The following is an 18,123-nucleotide window of genomic DNA, read 5'->3' on the forward strand; positions in this document are numbered from 1 at the left end:
CGAATTGCGCTGCGTCTTCCTTTACGACTTTCGCGTCTTGAAAGTCGCGACTGCGACTCCTCGACTTTGACGACCTCCTTCAACCCACCCACGCGAGACGAGTCAACCATCGAGTCGAGATGTCCTTTCCACTACCACCACCCCCCGGATGGGGTCCCCCTCCGCCGCCACCTCCTCCTCCATCATCGTCCCTCCCTCCACCACCAGCCGCACCAGCTCCCCCGCCGCCTGGCTATCGCCCTCCGACCGATCCCCAGATCGCCAAGTTCGCTCAAAAGAAGAAGGAATGGCTTCGAAATCAGCGCAACCGATTCGGCGAGAAGCGCAAGGGTGGCTTCGTGGAGACACAGAAGGCAGATATGCCCCCTGAGCACCTGCGCAAGATCGTCAAGGACATTGGTGATGTGTCGCAAAAGAAGTACACCAGCGATAAGCGTAGTTACCTTGGTGCATTGAAGTTCATGCCCCATGCTGTCATGAAGCTTCTCGAAAATATGCCAATGCCATGGGAGTCTGACAGGAAAGTCAAGGTTCTGTACCATGTCAACGGCTGCTTGACGTTGGTCAATGAGATCCCAAGAGTCATTGAGCCTGTCTTCTTTGCGCAGTGGGCAATGATGTGGACGTTTATGAGGAAGGAGAAGGCCGACAGACGTCTCTTCAAGCGTATGCGATTCCCCCCTTTCGACGACGAAGAACCGCCTCTGTCTTGGTCCGAGAACATCGAGGATGTCGAGCCCTTGGAGCCTATTCAGATGGAGCTGAACGAAGAGGAGGATGCCGCCGTGTTCGAGTGGTTCTATGATCACAGGCCACTACTCGATACTCCTCATGTCAACGGAGACAGCTACCGGTCGTGGAACCTCAACCTACAACAAATGGCAACGCTTTTCAGATTGAGTCGACCTCTCATCTCTGACGTGGTGGATAAGAACTACTTCCACCTCTTCGATTTGAGGAGCTTCCTCACTGGAAAGGCCCTCAATGTTGCCCTCCCCGGCGGGCCACGGTTCGAGCCTCTGTACAAGGATATCGATCCCAACGATGAGGACTTCGGAGAGTTTAACGCCATCGACCGCATCATCTTCAGAAACGCTATTCGCACAGAATTCCGGGTGGCTTACCCCTATTTGTACAACTCCCTTCCAAGAAGTGTGCATCTAGCATGGCACTCTCACCCCCAGGTGGTCTTTGAGCGATCAGAGAATCCCGATCTTCCCGCTTTCCACTTTGACCGCAGAATCCACCCCATCTCCTCACGCGCGGTGGCACCAAAGAACCTCACTATCAGTCACGAGGATGAAATCTTTGGTCCCGGCAACAATGAGGAGCCCGAGGATGATGCATTTGAACTCCCTGTCGAATTTGAGCCTTTCCTCGGAGAGGAGGAACTGACCAACGAGGACACAGCGTCGGCAATTGAGTTGTGGTGGGCTCCTTTCCCCTTCGATCGTCGGTCAGGTCGCATGGTGCGGGCTCAGGATGTCCCTCTTATCAAGCAATGGTACTTGGAGCATCCTCCTTCCGACAAGCCACCTGTCAAGGTCCGCGTCTCTTACCAGAAGCTGCTCAAGAACTTCGTCTTGAATGAACTACACAAGAAGAAGCCCAAGGCACAGCAAAACCAAAACCTGATGCGCAACCTGAAGCAGACAAAATTCTTCCAGCAGACTGAGATCGACTGGGTTGAAGCTGGTCTTCAAGTCTGCAGACAGGGTTTCAACATGCTCAATCTCCTTATTCACCGCAAGAATCTGACCTATCTTCACCTCGATTACAACTTTAATTTGAAGCCCGTCAAGACCTTGACTACCAAAGAGCGAAAGAAATCCCGTTTCGGAAACGCATTCCATCTCATGCGTGAGATTCTGCGTTTGACCAAGCTTATTGTAGATGCCCAGGTGCAGTACCGCCTTGGCAATATCGACGCCTTCCAACTCGCCGATGGCATTCTATATGCTTTCAACCACGTCGGCCAGCTTACCGGCATGTACCGCTACAAGTACAAGCTGATGCACCAAATTCGTTCTTGCAAGGACTTGAAGCACTTGATTTACTACCGCTTCAACTCCGCTCCCGTCGGCAAGGGTCCTGGTTGCGGTTTTTGGGCCCCCGCTTGGAGAGTTTGGCTGTTTTTCATGCGTGGTATTATTCCCCTCCTCGAGAGGTGGCTCGGAAACCTGTTGTCCCGTCAGTTCGAGGGTCGCCACAGCAAGGGTGTTGCCAAGACAGTCACCAAGCAGCGTGTGGAGTCTCACTTTGATCTCGAGCTACGTGCGTCCGTGATGGCTGATCTGATGGATATGATGCCCGAGGGTATCAAGCAAAACAAGGTCAACACTGTCCTTCAGCATTTGTCTGAGGCATGGAGATGCTGGAAGAGTAACATCCCCTGGAAGGTGCCTGGTCTGCCGGCACCCATCGAAAACATCATCCTGCGTTATGTAAAGGCGAAGGCCGACTGGTGGATTTCTGTCGCTCACTACAACCGAGAACGTATCCGCCGCGGCGCAACGGTTGACAAGACGGTGGCCAAGAAGAACGTCGGACGTCTCACCCGACTGTGGCTCAAGGCCGAGCAAGAGAGACAGCACAACCACATGAAGGACGGTCCCTACGTCTCTTCAGAAGAGGCTGTCGCGATTTACACCACCACTGTTCACTGGTTGGAGTCTCGCAAGTTCTCTCCCATCCCTTTCCCCAGTGTGTCCTACAAGCACGACACAAAGATTCTCATTCTGGCACTGGAGCGCCTGCGAGAAGCTTACTCTGTCAAGGGCCGTCTCAACCAGAGTCAGCGCGAGGAGTTGGCTTTGATTGAGCAGGCATATGACAGTCCCGGCACCACTCTGGAGCGTATCAAGCGTTTCCTCCTTACCCAGCGCGCCTTCAAGGAAGTCGGCATCGATATGAACGACAACTACAGCACCATCAACCCTGTCTATGACATTGAACCCATTGAGAAGATCAGCGATGCTTATCTCGACCAGTACCTCTGGTACCAGGCCGACCAGCGCCACCTGTTCCCCGCGTGGATCAAGCCTTCAGACTCCGAAGTACCGCCGCTCCTGACCTACAAGTGGGCTCAAGGTATCAACAACCTCGACAAGGTGTGGGAGACTGAGAATGGAGAGTGCAACGTCATGATCGAAACGGAGCTATCCAAGGTATACGAGAAGATCGAGCTGACTTTGCTCAACTCTCTGCTCCGGCTGATCATGGATCACAACCTTGCGGATTACATTACTGCAAAGAACAACGTCCAGTTGACGTACAAGGACATGAACCATGTCAACAGCTACGGTATGATCCGCGGATTGCAGTTCTCTGCATTCGTTTTCCAGTACTACGGTCTCGTGCTCGACCTCCTTCTCCTTGGCCCTCAGCGTGCCAGTGAGATCGCGGGTCCTCCCCAGAGCCCCAACGACTTCCTTCAGTTCCGCGACAGGGAGACTGAGACAAGACACCCCATCCGTCTCTACACCCGTTACATTGACAAGATCTGGGTCTTCTTGCGGTTCACAGCTGATGAATCCCGAGATCTCATTCAACGTTTCCTCACTGAGCAGCCTGATCCCAACTTTGAGAACGTCATTGGATACAAGAGTAAGAAATGCTGGCCTCGTGACTCGCGTATGCGCCTCATGAGACACGATGTCAACCTGGGCAGAGCCGTCTTCTGGGATCTGAAGAACCGTCTGCCTCGTTCTGTTACGACAATCGAGTGGGATGACAGCTTCGCCAGCGTCTACAGTCGTGACAACCCGAACTTGTTGTTCTCGATGTGCGGTTTCGAGGTTCGCATTCTGCCCAAGTGCAGAAACCAGAATGACGATTTCTCAGTCAAGGACAGTGTCTGGTCCTTGGTTGACAACACGAGCAAGGAGAGGACGGCGCACGCCTTCCTTCAAGTCACGGAAGAAGACATTCAAAAGTTCAATAACCGAATCCGTCAAATTCTCATGTCATCGGGTTCGACAACCTTCACCAAGATTGCCAACAAGTGGAACACTGCTTTGATCGCGCTGTTTACGTACTATCGTGAGGCAGCAGTGTCTACCGTCAGTTTGCTTGACACTATTGTCAAGTGTGAGACCAAGATTCAGACAAGAGTCAAGATCGGACTGAACTCCAAGATGCCCTCTCGTTTCCCTCCGGCAGTGTTCTACACGCCCAAGGAGCTGGGAGGTTTGGGCATGATTTCTGGATCGCACATCTTGATCCCTGCCAGTGACAAGCGTTGGTCAAAGCAGACTGACACTGGCGTCACGCACTACCGCGCCGGAATGACGCATGACGAGGAGACGCTCATCCCCAATATCTTCCGTTACATTATTCCGTGGGAGGCCGAGTTCATTGACTCGCAGCGAGTCTGGACAGAATACTCACAGAAGAGATTGGAAGCGAACCAGCAGAACCGCCGTCTGACTCTTGAGGACTTGGAGGATAGTTGGGATCGTGGCTTGCCGCGCATCAACACTCTCTTCCAGAAGGACAGAAGCACCTTGAGTTTCGACAAGGGATTCCGCGCTCGCGCAGAGTTCAAGATCTATCAGCTCATGAAGAACAACCCTTTCTGGTGGACTAGCCAGAGGCACGACGGAAAACTGTGGAACCTCAACGCTTACCGTACCGATGTTATCCAAGCTCTTGGTGGTGTCGAGACCATCCTCGAGCACACGCTGTTCAAAGCAACGGGTTTCCCATCATGGGAAGGCTTGTTCTGGGAAAGAGCAAGCGGTTTCGAAGGTAAGTTCAAGTGTTTATCCCTACTCAAACATTTTAACTAAATTTGCAACAGAATCCATGAAGTTCAAGAAGTTGACAAACGCTCAACGGTCCGGTCTGAACCAAATCCCCAACAGACGCTTTACCCTTTGGTGGTCACCTACGATCAACAGAGCCAACGTCTACGTCGGTTTCCAAGTCCAGCTTGATCTGACTGGTATCTTCTTACACGGCAAGATCCCTACTCTCAAGATTTCGCTCATCCAGATTTTCCGCGCCCATTTGTGGCAGAAGATCCACGAGTCGGTCGTCATGGATTTGTGTCAGGTCTTTGACCAGGAGCTCGAGTCCCTCGGAATAGAGACGGTGCAGAAGGAGACGATTCATCCCAGAAAGTCCTACAAGATGAACAGTTCTTGCGCCGATATTCTTCTCTTCGCTAGTCACAAGTGGAACGTCACTCGACCTTCACCCTTGTTTGACACCAAGGATGTCATCGAGCCCACCACTACGAACAAGTTCTGGATCGATGTCCAGCTCAGATATGGCGACTACGATTCTCACGACATTGAGAGATACACTCGTGCCAAGTACCTTGATTACACCACGGACAGTGCCAGTATCTATCCTTCAGCAACCGGTCTCATGATTGGTATTGATCTGGCTTACAACCTGTACTCTGCTTACGGCATGTACTTCCCTGGTCTGAAGGTTCTCATCCAGCAGGCCATGGCCAAGGTTATGAAGGCTAACCCCGCTCTCTACGTCCTGAGAGAGCGTATCCGCAAGGGTCTGCAGCTTTACGCCTCGGAGAGCAACCAGGAGTTCCTCAACTCTCAGAACTACTCTGAACTCTTCAGCAACCAGACGCAGCTCTTCATTGACGATACCAACGTCTACCGTGTAACGATTCACAAGACCTTTGAGGGTAACTTGACCACCAAGCCCATCAACGGTGCCATCTTCATCTTCAACCCCAGAACCGGTCAGCTGTTCCTGAAGATTATTCACACGAGCGTTTGGGCTGGTCAGAAGCGTCTTGGACAGTTGGCAAAGTGGAAGACAGCCGAAGAAGTAGCGGCGCTCATCCGCTCTCTCCCCGTGGAAGAGCAGCCGAAGCAGCTCATCGTCACCCGCAAGGGTCTGTTGGATCCCTTGGAAGTCCATTTGCTCGACTTCCCCAATATTGCCATTAGAGCCTCCGAGCTGCAACTTCCGTTCCAGGCAGCCATGAAGGTCGAGAAGCTGGGAGATATGATTCTTCGCGCTACCGAGCCGCAGATGGTACTCTTCAACCTCTACGACGAGTGGCTGAAGAGCATCTCGTCATACACCGCCTTCTCCCGTCTGATACTGATCCTGCGTGCCCTCCACGTCAACCCGGACAAGACCAAGCTCATCCTGCGTCCGGATAAGACGGTCATCACACAGGACCACCACATCTGGCCGACGCTCTCCGACGAGGACTGGATCAAGGTCGAGACGCAGCTGCGCGATCTTATCCTGAACGACTATGGAAAGAAGAACAACGTCAACGTCTCGAGTCTTACTAGCAGCGAAGTCCGTGACATCATTCTGGGTATGGAGATCTCCGCGCCCTCCATGCAGCGCCAGCAGGCCGCCGAGATCGAGAAGCAACAGCAGGAGCAGCAGCAGCTGACGGCTGTGACGACAAAGACACAAAACGTCCACGGCGAGGAAATCATCGTCACAACAACGTCTCAATTCGAGCAGCAGACATTCGCCTCCAAGACGGAGTGGCGCACTCGCGCCATCGCCACGTCCAACCTGCGCACAAAGGCAAACAACATCTACGTCTCATCTGTCGACAACGACCTCGAGGAGATCACATACGTGATGCCTAACAACATCCTCAAGCGCTTCATCACTATCGCCGACCTCCGCGTCCAGGTCGCCGGCTATCTCTACGGATCCTCCGCCCCGGACAACGACCAGGTCAAGGAAATCAAGTGCATCGTCATGATCCCTCAGATCGGTGGCCTGCGCAACGTCCAGCTCCCCCAACAGCTGCCCCAGCACGAATTCCTCGAGGGTATGGAACCCCTCGGCGTAATCCACACCGCTTCGGGTGCAGAACTCCCCTACATGTCCGCCGCCGACGTCACCGAACACGCTCGCCTCCTCGACGCCCACAGCTCGGCCTGGGACAAGCACGACACCGTCACCGTAAACGTGGCCTTCACCCCCGGCTCCGTCTCCCTCTCAGCCTGGGGCCTCACCCCCACAGGCTACAAGTGGGGTGCCGAGAACAGGGACACGCAGAGCGACCAGCCCCAGGGCTTCACGACGACCATGGGCGAGAAGCGCAAGCTCCTGCTGAGCCCGCGCTTCCGCGGCTTCTTCCTCGTGCCCGAGAACGGCATGTGGAACTACAGCTTCATGGGCTCGGCCTTTGCGGGCATGGAGAAGAAGCCCGTGCACGTCAAGCTCGATACGCCGCTGCCGTTCTACAGCGACCAGCACCGTCCCGTGCACTTCCACAGCTTTGCGGAGCTCGAGGATATCTGGGTCGACAGGACTGACAACTTCGCTTAAGGAGGTGCTTAAGGCGGCGGTGGTGGTGGAGAACAAGATTTTGTCCACGCGGCCGGTGTTGTGCGTTTCAAGGCAAGATGGGCATTTCGAGGCTGAGGCTGAGGAGTTTTGCCTTACCGAGAGAGAGCCCTTCATCTACCCAAAACGGACATTACACGCACGCGTATACATACACACACGCTCAAAAGAAACACACAAAAATAGGCTAGAGATGGGGAGGGGTGGCTGATCAATGGGAAACTTAATGCATTGTATCCGGGACATGTCTTTCCCTGGATGGCGAGAAGGAACGTTAAGGTCGGGAGTACCACGATTCCCGGGCAGAATGTTTTACGATGGTGGATTCTCAAGAACGAGAGAAGAGAAGAGAGACGAGCAGGGAGAAGGGCAGTCTCGGGAAACGCGAGCATCACGCCAGGGAGAGGGTGAGCGAGCGGTGGGAGGGGAGGATGAAATCGTGGGCAGGGGGGAAGGGGGGAGGAACGAACATGTGTGCGATTAAAGGCAAATAAGCGGCGTTTGATAGGTTTTGACAGCCCAGGCTCTTTTATTTTGAAACCAAACTGTACTTTTTTTGTCCGAGTATTATTTTTCAAAGAGTCGAGAAAAAAAAAAGATCAGGGGAGATTTTTTTTCCTCTTCTGTCATCATGCAATCCATGACTTGTCAACCAAGTGTCACTTTGCATTTGACATGTTGAGTGGGCTCGGCGGCGGCGGCGGGTGTCACAGAAATCGCAAGCGAACATCAAAACTGTGTGAGAGAGAGAAGAGAAACGTGGTGCCAACTGCCTGACAGTAACTTCTTCTATCCTTGCTTCCATCTCCATCTAGATCGTTTGGTAAGAAAAAGTCAATTCCTCACGAACATGGTCAAGGAATTGCACCCGTAATGCCTCCAGAAGTTGAGGATGAGCATACTACCTTACCAAACCGCCAGATGTGGGAGCTCGTCGATTGAGCAGAAAAGCTCCCTCGCCGCTGTTATCGTTCCTTACTCTGTAAACCATGGCCATATTTGATAAACGTGAGGATTATCAGTCGCACATAAGAACAAAACGTACGTACACTACATACGTAGAGCGGCTGCGCCTCCCATAACAAGCCGTTCATGCGCGTCTCCAAGATGGGAATAGTTTCAGCGGCGGTAGTGTACGAAGTGCTGTGGTTACCATGAATAGAAATTTCCGTGGACTTCTTCCAAGGCTTCCATGCAGTAAACTCATCTAGGAGATGCAGCAAGGCCGGCAGGGGGCCCTGCGTGTCAGCCCCCCTTCTCTCCCCAAATCCCCCATTGCGCGCATGCGGACTGCATGCAGGTACAGGCGGAGGATGCCGAGAAGGAAAAGGATCATCTCAGAAAACAGGTACGCAGGCACACCATGGCTGCTTGTGAACGCGGGCCCAGGGTCCAAGAAGGGAGTTGAGCTGCAAATTGTGACGACAAAGCTGTCACCTTGGAGGAGCTGTGGAGGCAATGTCGTCCACTTCCTGCCGCCCGCTTTGAAGTGGTGGTGGCCTTTACTATGCCGTATTCCGCTTACGGCTCCAACCGTTGGCTTTTTCGCGCGACGTCGATGCTTGTTCTTCGGACGACGTGGGCTGCAAATGGTAAGGCGGCGGGAAGGCCGTTGAAGATGGTGGGCATTCTAATCGCTGATTCAGCGGGGTAGATGGTCCGCGCAAATTGGAGATTTCATGCATTAATGCGCCAGGGCAAGAATTAAGAACGGGAAGGGAGAAAGAGAGAGGAAAACGCACCCCCTGTTTGTTGCCCTGGACGGGCAGCTAGATGTTCAGCACCGATGCGACGGAAACGCTCCCACTTGGATCGATTTGGAGCGGCTAGTTGCCCTGTAGATATTGCAACTGGGGCATGTTAGTAGAGAGATGATAAGGAGGGGTTCATGGCCAATATGTCGACAGCGTGGTTGAGATATTGCCATGGAGAGCGAACGCGTTTCCGTCCCTCTCGGGCGTTTTTGTCTGTGTCCTAAGATTGCGAGCACGGAACGAAACGTCATCGCCCTGCGGCATCCTTGGAGATGGAGTCGGGATGGGCTTTAGGTGCGGCTGACAATGGCGATTCATTCCGTACTGGGCGTCTCTTGGCCCAGGCCGTCGGGAATGGTGGCTCGTCCTGGCATCCTCGTTGGACGAACAAGGGTTCGAGAAAAGCAAAGTGTGGCAAGGAGCGGATATTTTTGGTCGTGGAGATGTGGCTGTTTTGGGGGCCTTAATTGGCGATCTGAGAGGGTCGACGCCGCACGCGAGCAGATGTGGAATGAGCCACAGGGCGGCGCATGAAGACATCGAAATAACTTCTGGGTCAACCCCCGTCGACTCACTTGGAGGCTGCACTGCATCGGGCGAGCTCTCCAAGAAGGTAGGGACGAACTATTGGGCTTGGTGAGTGGAGATGAAGCAGCCCGGAGATGGCTCTGGCTCTTGCTTTGTTACTGGACTCTGCTTCGTGATTGCTGTGAAAAAAGTTCCTCTCGGCAGTTATCCAGGAGGTCAGCTGAAGCCGGTAATTTCCTTGGCTGGCTCGCTGTCGTATCGACATCGTGCTCGTCTTTCTCAGCTGATGCGAGGCTTGGACACGATCTTGTGTTTCTGGTCAGTCGAGCCGAAATGCGCGAGGTGGCGTAAGGTAAATCAAACGTCTTGTGGAGGGACTGTCGCGGATCTCAGGAGACGCTCGGAATCGGCAGGCCGGCGCAAACCCGCGACACGTTTGCAGCTTTAACCTTCAGCTGGAGGACAGGTGTTGTAATTTGGACAGGGCTGGTTTCGTGAAGGGTCCCCGAAAGGAAAACGCTGACCGGGTCCCTTGAACAAGAAACTGGGTACTAAGAGCAGCGAAGGCTCGTGAGAATTGAGACAGAGAACCCTGGAGCGCATTCAAGGTTGACCTGCTGTTTAGCACAGAAACCCACCAAGTTTAGTGTGAGTTGTGACAACCTCGGGGATCCCTACCCGGTTGCCTGCAAACACCCGCGACTCAACGGGCTTCTCCAAAAATCCCCAAAAGCCAAGCGGCAGTAAGGCCTCGAGACAAGTGGGGGGACCCGGTGGAGGGAAGCGATTGCTAGTCTCGGCTCCAGGGTACGGGTTGATAGCTTTAGATTCGTTGCGAGACTTTGGACAAAGACGAAGAAGCGGCTCTTTGGTGTAGCACAAAGTCATGTTGCGGAAGTTTGTAAGTGTGGTGGTTGCAGTGTGCGGGGTGTAGTATAGTAGCTAGCCACCTCGGACTACGGATAGTGTAGGTAGACAGAAGAGAATGTCCCTACGTGCGCCGTGCAACGCAAAGACAAGGTAATTAGTAATACCGTCCGTAGTCCGTACTCCATATCCTTACTGGAAAAAGACGGCTTCCGCCGACCGGATACCCAAACCGCCAAGCGGACGAAGGTTCATCAAGCTTTGGGCTGAGGCGATACAGGGCCCTTGGAGGCTCCCTAGGCGATGCAGGGGCACCGCTGCCATAGGAACGAGGTTGATCGTATGATGCCCCTTCTCTGAAGCGCAGCAGACTTTTTCGGCTCGAGTCCGGGGAGAGGCCCCTCCAGCAGGTCCAGGAATCGGCCACGGCTGGCCCTGGCTTGCAACAACAACTTGCATACAGGCACAGCGCCGGCTGTCATCTGGTGTATACCGACGGTCCGGACTCGAGAATGTGAAAGAAGGTTTTGCGGCGGGTTCGAGCGTCCAAGACTGGGCGAAGAGGATAATCCCAGACACGTGTAAGAGAGTCAGAAAAGTATGCGGTAAAAAGGGCGACGCGAAGGCGAGGCCACAAAGCGGTGTCATGTTCGTGGGGGATCGCGGTTCGGAAAGTGGATGAAGAGCTGAAGCGGAAAAAAGGGCGTGGTAAGGATCGGTACGTTCAATGAGCCCATGAACGTGGGCGAGGACGATGTACCGCTGGCAGTCGCAATCGTAACCCTACCCACCACTTCCCTTTCTGAGCCGAGCTACCGAGATGCAAGCCATGCGATGCATGCAGAAGTCAGCCAGGCATTCTGTAAGGGGCTCGCATGCAGCAAAGGATCAGTCGGGTGGTGCGGTGTGGTCGGTGGAATAGGTGCGCCGCGCCCTCTACGTAGTAGTGTAGAGACGGATGCAAGATGCTTTACCTTTGGCCAGAAAGTGTTTGTAAGGTATGGCAAGGTACCTGCGTATTCGTAGGTTGTTGTTGGCGTGCTTGGGCATTCCGGGGTCCATCCTCCAGCATCGGGGAGGGGGTCGACTATTGGCAATAGCAATCTATTCCGATGCGGGACGAGAACGATGACGAAGATTGCCGTGGTCATCTGGGCTTCGGACTGTTGGCCGTCGCATCATGCATGTGCTCTGGCAAAGCCGCAAAGGCAGGCATTGGTGATGGAAGATGGAGAATCCCATCCCATCCCATCTCTCTGCACTGCTACAGTCATCCGGAGGCGCAGACCAGACGTGAGATGAGGGCAACCTACGGCAGCTGACCTTAACTTAAGTTGCCTTGGGTTTCTTGGCCGGTTGCCCATTCTCGGCCTAGTGTTGAACGGGAAGGAACCATCGACATGGCACTTCCATTTCGTTGACTTCCTCCAAAGCTTTCTATACGGAGGACGAAGTATCTACACATTCGAATCTTCCTTTCTTGTTCGTTCCCATCTTCCGTTCCGCAGATGCAAACATGCAGGGCAGGGTACAGCAAGGTAGGAGCGAGCACCCAAGGTAGCGAGTTCTTGCCGTTCTTGCCGTCACTTACAGTCCCGGTCGACGGAATCTGGGAGGAACCCGATGTCAGGGCGCCCTTTACCTTACCTAAGATACCACCCGCCTTACGTCAGGACGGAAGGAGAGAAGGGGCCAGGCTGACGACAGTACATAACTTCCAGAGGTGGACAGACGCTCTCTTACTCATCAAGGCTGGGCAGGCACGGCAAGAACTACACGACGATGGGCAGAATCGTGACAGGCGGAGGCAAGAACGCAACACTGCAGTAACCCAGTTCCGAGAATGGAGACTAAGGTACCTTAGGTATGAATATTCATTGGTATGGGAGGTAGGTACCTGAGAAAGAGTGGATCGTGGGCCGAGGATTATTGCGTCCGTTCTTCCACAACGACACTCAACCTCATTGACGCGCACCCGCCGGCCCCATCTGTCAAACCATCGCGGCTAACTAGGAAGCCTGTAAAGTACCAGATAAGGTACCTTGCCTGGGGTCTGTAAGGTACGCATTCTTGTACCTTGCTCCGTGCACGAGGTACCTTGCCTTGCCGACACACGTCGAACCTGGAGGCTTGGCCCTCAATGCGGACTGTGTGTGTTCCAGCCTTGCTTGTGGACAGTCTGGCCTGGCTGCCATGTCTCATCTCTAGTTTCTACAAAGTGAGGTGATGATGGAAATTGCCATGGCCCGTGAATGAAGCATGGAAGGTATTATCTTCTCAATAACTCTGTACTTTGTAGATCGCACCTTCCTCTTTCCTGGGACAGACAAAGAGCCGAGACAAAAGTCTCGGCATCAGGATGGCACACCTGGGGGAAAGTGTATATCGGTAATCCATGTATCTTTCCACCTGGTTTTCCAGCAAAGCGACTTGCAAGTGAGATGAACTTGACCCAAATCTGAGACCCAACCAACCACACTTTTTTCTCAATGTTAAAGGAAAAAAATAAACATCAAAATTGCGGCGTGTTGGGCGCTTCAATTCGGACCTGCATTTATCGCATTTTCCATGTCGCTGCTTCCAAGATTCGCAATCTCTTCCTCCTTCAATCGTCTTGCACTCAACTCCCGTCCCCGGCGCCTACCTTCCGAATCCTGAACCTCCCCTTCTTACCTTTCCCGTCATTCGATAGTCTCGGCCCTGTCTGAGTCTCTCTTCTCTTTCTGTCTCCTTCTCCGTCTCCGTCACTGCCTCGTCTGCCTCCTGGGCTCTTCTCATCGTCTCATCTGCCCATCCGTCATCTGCTCCATGACTGCGCATCAGCATCTCATCTGCGGCCTGCCCTGCATTTCCTCCAATCCCCACCTCATCACCACACATCATCGTCGACTCCGTCACCTTCCAAGCCCTCTTTTTACGTCTGATCGACATCCCCCGTGCCCACAGAGTCGACCGACTTGACCGCTGCCCAGCCATCTGATTCGCGGCACTTCGTCCGTCTCTTCAGGAACCGCCCCAAAGGATCCCCCCCCCCCCCCCCCCCTCACCGATTTCAAATTCTAGAATGGGACCCCAAGACCAAAGTCCTCCCCCTAGCTGAGCGACGAAGAAATAAGGTGAGCACCTCACCACACGCTAGAATAGAGTCCCACTCCTTCTAGAAAGATTGCCCGGGATCCCTGGGTCGCATAATTGATCTTTTAATTGCCAGGTATGCGTGAAACGCGTTTCCTTCATGCGATACCCGTCTGACCCCCTGCTCCAGCTTCATATCCCCCCTCCCATGATCCGTCATGTCTCGATGAGGTCAACTTGGCCGCCAGCACTAGCAACGAGCGAGCGCCAGCCGCATCATGCCCACACGAGGATCTCGAGCCAATTCTCCAACGTACCGCCAAACCAAACTGTGTCGGCCATCCGCCTTCTTGCTGTCCGAGTGCCCTCCTTGGCCATCCTCCCGTCGAGTCTTCGTCCCAGGTTTTCTCGTCCAAGCGCCCTTCCTACTGGTTCGGCCCTACCCTCCCTGACGAGCCATGGAAGGTACTTGCGACTTTCGCCTGTGCCCAGCGGCGAGAGAGCGAGCCTGTCGAGTGTCGAGCCAGTCCCCAGGCCCTTTTTTTTTTTTTTTTTTGTGACCGACCTACCATCAAGCACCGAAAGTCTGGGATGTGCATTGAGTCGCACAATCTCCTTGCTGCCGAAAGCCGGGGGGGTTTCTTACGCCATGTACCGTCCTTTTGCTTACACCCACCACATTCCCGGCTCACGGTTAGGTGAAAGAGGGGGGGTGGTACGGTCGAGTGGGAGGCCGCGGGAGACTATGTGCGCGTCTTGAGCGCACGCGTCTGGCAATATGGGGATGCCCTCAAGTTCGTGAGAAGACGAGAGGAACTCGAACTGCTGGCGGCTGCGTGCACGTTTGCGCGCCCGCCCGCCCATGCAAACAGACGAATAATCACCTTGAGCGAACCTCTATCATCCCATGGTTTCGACGACGGCACCATCGTGCGACCTGGTCATTGAGTCGCACACGTCCCAAGTCCCCAAAAAAGTATCCTCATTGGAAAAAGTTGTTACCCCACAGGCTAACCAGTCTTGTCTGGTCCGGTGCAAGTCAACCCTACGACCATCCCATCTAGTCGACGCGCGCGCCGCCCGCCTGGTCCAACAGCCGCCGCATTGCCGAACCTGAACCTCAACCGTGGCACCGCCGTCATTCTCATCTCGGCCATGTCCCTTCGCAGTCGTATTCCTTTCTGTTTCTTCCTCTAGCATTGGCATCTGCCTGTGGGACCTGCCAGATTTGACCGTATCGACATCGAGGCGAAGGCCGACTGACACGCCTTTTCTGGCGTTTGGGACGCAAATCCCCCTGCTGCGGACGTCTTCATCTTGGGTCAGCCGGGATGATTTGCCTCCTGGGACCACTGCAGTTCCCTTCCGAATCGATCCCGAAGCTTTTGACCAGGTCCTCGAACGTGGAAGCAGGCCCTCACTGCCACCGATGACGGCAAAGGGGATCAGGACTGAAAAAGAAAGGGTCTTTTTTTTTTTTTCTTTCTTTCTGACTGACGTTGCGAATGGATACAACCAGCTTGAGCTGGTGCCCTCCGTCTTTCTCACCCGGCAGTCCCTTGTTCTCACCCCTCGGCAATCTGCCCACTAGGTCGAGTGGTTGTTGCAACCTTACCGTCTCTCTGGCCCTATCGCGTACCGGAGCGGCGATTTCTCTTCATGGTTCTGGTATACCCTCCCTGCATCAGATATACCCCCATCAGGGCCAAGGCATGACTTCTCGGTGCTCATCCAGCCATTTTCTCTCCCAAAACCTGCTGTTTGCCCCCCAACAGACTCCACTGTATTCTCCAGAATGGGCAGAGCTGTCCAAGTTACGCTGTTCGCTGGTGGTTTTCCACCCAAAGCAAGCCCCCCGTCAAGGACGGAGGCCAGGGGAAGGGTGACCCAGGGACTTTGAGCTTCCGAGCCCACGCACACGCGCACACCCATACACAGGCTCACATACATTCGCACTCAAGAGTCAACTGCCTTGAGTTGAGCCAAGAGCTGCCACCCTGGTTCCCCTTCCCTCTCTCTCCCCGGTGAAGCAGGGGGCCGAGCAACATGGGCGGCCTTCTTCTGAACTGCTGCTGCTTAGTTGCTATGCCCTTCCCAACCAGCGAGCGCATGGTAGGGCTCGTTTCAGCTTGTATCCCTCATTCGGCTGAACGTGCTTGGATTTCTTCCATGCGTTTTCCAGACCTCTCTCTTTTTCTTTCTCTCTGGGTCGTCCGGCCTCCCTCTACAGGGTTAGATCGAATCCATCCGGAGGTTTCTTAGATTTGTGAAATGGTCCATTGCTTGTCTCCCCCGACGACCCTGTCTGCCCATCATACTATGTAGGCTGGCCACTGTTACGCCCACCTCCTCGCCAGTTGCATCATCACCGCCGGCCGGGGGCACTCCTGCTTCTATATCCGGCAGCGAAACCCATGGCATAAGATCCCCAAATTATGCTACCGTCATCACCTACTGGGCAAGGTTAACTTGAGTCTCCGCAACCTACTCAGGAACAGAATACGTCTCGCACATGGCGAATCGCGTATGTGCTTGAGATGTCGGTGACAAAAGCAGCGGCAGTTGATGTACCCTCTTTCTCTCGCCTCACCCCTCCCATGCATGCTTTTCTCCTCTCCTTCGTCCCCTTCTCTCTACCCCCAGAGCAAGAGTCCACACACAGCCCTCTATTCCTCTTTTCGATAAGGCACATCGGACGATATAATGCAGCCCTTGCCCACGTCCGCGCTTCCTCTCTTTTGACCCCTTCACTACTATATTACTTGTCCAGGGCCAAACGGGATTTATAATAAGTCAAGGGAAGATCCCGTGAGCTTAAACGGCGCGTGACAACAACCAGTTGAAAAAGGGTAGCATGGTTACCTCGACCTTTATTTCGTCTTAATAATTTTTTTCCCACCTTACGCCAGTCAAAGGGAACTATCCGTCCGGCCGTGCAGACAGACAGACAGATAGCTCTTCACCACCGGGAGTCAAGTTGTACGAAACCGCAACACCAACTTGGTCTTATTTCTCAGCCGTCGTCATCATCATCACCGTCGTCGTCGTCTTCGTCCTTCTCCTCATTTCTCCCCAACATCACTACCGCTAGATTCAACCTGGTCATCATCACAACCACAAAATCTGGCAAGGGCTTGACCGTTGCCACTAGACACCATTCTCCTTCGCTGCCAGCAATACCGCGAAAATTCTCTCAACACCTCCCGGGCACGAATGTTCGTTGAGTCTGGAGGGGGGGTCTCATCACGGCGACACCATAGCGCTGTTACAGGATCGCAGTTTGAAAGACTACCACCACCATCGCGACCCCGCAACGTCGCACCAACAGCCCTCACCTCTCCCGACGCCGCCCGAGAGGGCCTTCGCTCAACCAATTCTTTCACTTCAGAGCCCGGCGACCGTCCAGAGCGGTTCGCTCTGGCGGGACCCATGTGCCGGAAGCACGCTGGCGGGCAACTATCGAGTAGGGGACTACAATGTCGATTATTCTGCACAAGAGTCGCATCCGAGCGACCAGGGCCAACAGCAGCATGGTTATGACACGACGCCCTCACATCATCAACACCATAGGAGCTCTCTCCATCATGGCGCCGCTCACACGCCCACTCTCCACGAGCCGCCCACTAGCCATCACTCCCATCATCCTGGCATGCAGCAACACCAGCAGCACCCTCACCACTCTCACCACTCCCACCAGGTTCTAATGGATCCGGGGCACCATCTGGGCCACGCCCGGCACTTGGGCCCGCCTCACTACGGCGCTCCGGGTCCGGTGGTCGCTCCTTTGTATCCATCCATGACAACGCCTACGCAATCTCATACGCCCCATGGAGCACCGAAAAGACCGAGACCAGACGAGCTTGACTTGTCCGTTCCCGGGATCGATCTTGAACAGACGGACCTCGAGACCATGCAACAGACTCCTCTGGGTACCGCCTATGCGCAGGCGACCCAGCAAGTCCAGGCTCCTACGCATCATCACCACCGACTACCCGATACAGGACCCCCTTCCAAGATGATGAGGCGTGATGGTGACGGCGGAGACAGAGGCGGTGCCCCGAGCGTCGTGGGACAAGCAGGCATGCCGACTCCGGCACCGAGGCCAAGGGGGCCGAAGCTAAAGTTTACACCCGAAGACGACCAGCTCCTGATCGATCTGAAAGAGAACAAATCCCTAACATGGAAGCAAATCGCGGATTTCTTCCCGGGGAGATCATCAGGAACACTCCAGGTGCGCTATTGTACGAAGCTCAAAGCTAAGACCACCCAATGGACCGACGAAACGGTATGTGCTCTTCCCTCCCCTGACTACGATGCCATGCAGCACAGCCAGACGGCGGGGCATGGTAAGGCCGCGCACAGCATTCTGACTTGAATATTCCTCTAGGACCAAAAGCTTCGCACCGCGCTACAAGACTACGAGAATGAGAAATGGCGTATCGTCGCTAACAAGGTCGGAACCGGCTTTACCCCTGCTGCCTGCCGAGAACGCACGCAGGAGTTAATGGGCGGCCCTCCCTTATAGCATTCAATGTCTCCACCGGGAACTTCTGAGCCCCCGGCTGGAGACACAATCTACACGCAGCAGCTTCAGTGA

General features: G+C 54.3%; 3 protein-coding genes across 3 annotated transcripts; 2 read left to right on the top strand and 1 right to left on the bottom strand.

Moving 5' to 3' along the window:
• Nucleotides 1-119: 119 nt before the first annotated feature.
• CLUP02_02979 (PROCN domain-containing protein) lies at nt 120-8,244 on the top strand (the record flags this gene model as incomplete). Its single annotated transcript, XM_049282007.1, has 6 exons — nt 120-4,749; nt 4,802-7,257; nt 7,286-7,447; nt 7,590-7,709; nt 7,960-8,039; nt 8,118-8,244. 6 exons carry the CDS (start codon nt 120-122, stop codon nt 8,242-8,244), a joined length of 7,575 nt encoding a protein of 2,524 aa, XP_049139150.1.
• A 23-nt stretch (nt 8,245-8,267) lies between these two features.
• CLUP02_02980 (uncharacterized protein) lies at nt 8,268-13,229 on the bottom strand (the record flags this gene model as incomplete). The annotated part of the gene is made up of 21 exons (XM_049282008.1): nt 8,268-8,282; nt 8,361-8,540; nt 8,594-8,784; nt 8,837-9,071; nt 9,110-9,152; nt 9,208-9,680; nt 9,749-9,961; nt 10,019-10,128; nt 10,223-10,450; nt 10,535-10,575; nt 10,648-11,213; nt 11,268-11,311; nt 11,392-11,614; nt 11,845-12,060; nt 12,120-12,165; nt 12,228-12,272; nt 12,427-12,598; nt 12,667-12,768; nt 12,820-12,909; nt 13,000-13,054; nt 13,125-13,229. 21 exons carry the CDS (start codon nt 13,227-13,229, stop codon nt 8,268-8,270), a joined length of 3,393 nt encoding a protein of 1,130 aa, XP_049139151.1.
• A 2,809-nt stretch (nt 13,230-16,038) lies between these two features.
• Nucleotides 16,039-18,051, top strand: CLUP02_02981 (MYB DNA-binding domain-containing protein; the record flags this gene model as incomplete). The annotated part of the gene is made up of 3 exons (XM_049282009.1): nt 16,039-16,050; nt 16,798-17,811; nt 17,914-18,051. The coding sequence occupies 3 exons, from the start codon at nt 16,039-16,041 to the stop codon at nt 18,049-18,051; spliced, it is 1,164 nt and encodes a 387-aa protein (XP_049139152.1).
• Nucleotides 18,052-18,123: the final 72 nt, after the last annotated feature.

This window comes from Colletotrichum lupini, chromosome 2 (genome assembly GCF_023278565.1).
Source record: "Colletotrichum lupini chromosome 2, complete sequence".
In the NCBI taxonomy this organism is placed as follows: Eukaryota; Fungi; Ascomycota; class Sordariomycetes; order Glomerellales; family Glomerellaceae; genus Colletotrichum; species Colletotrichum lupini.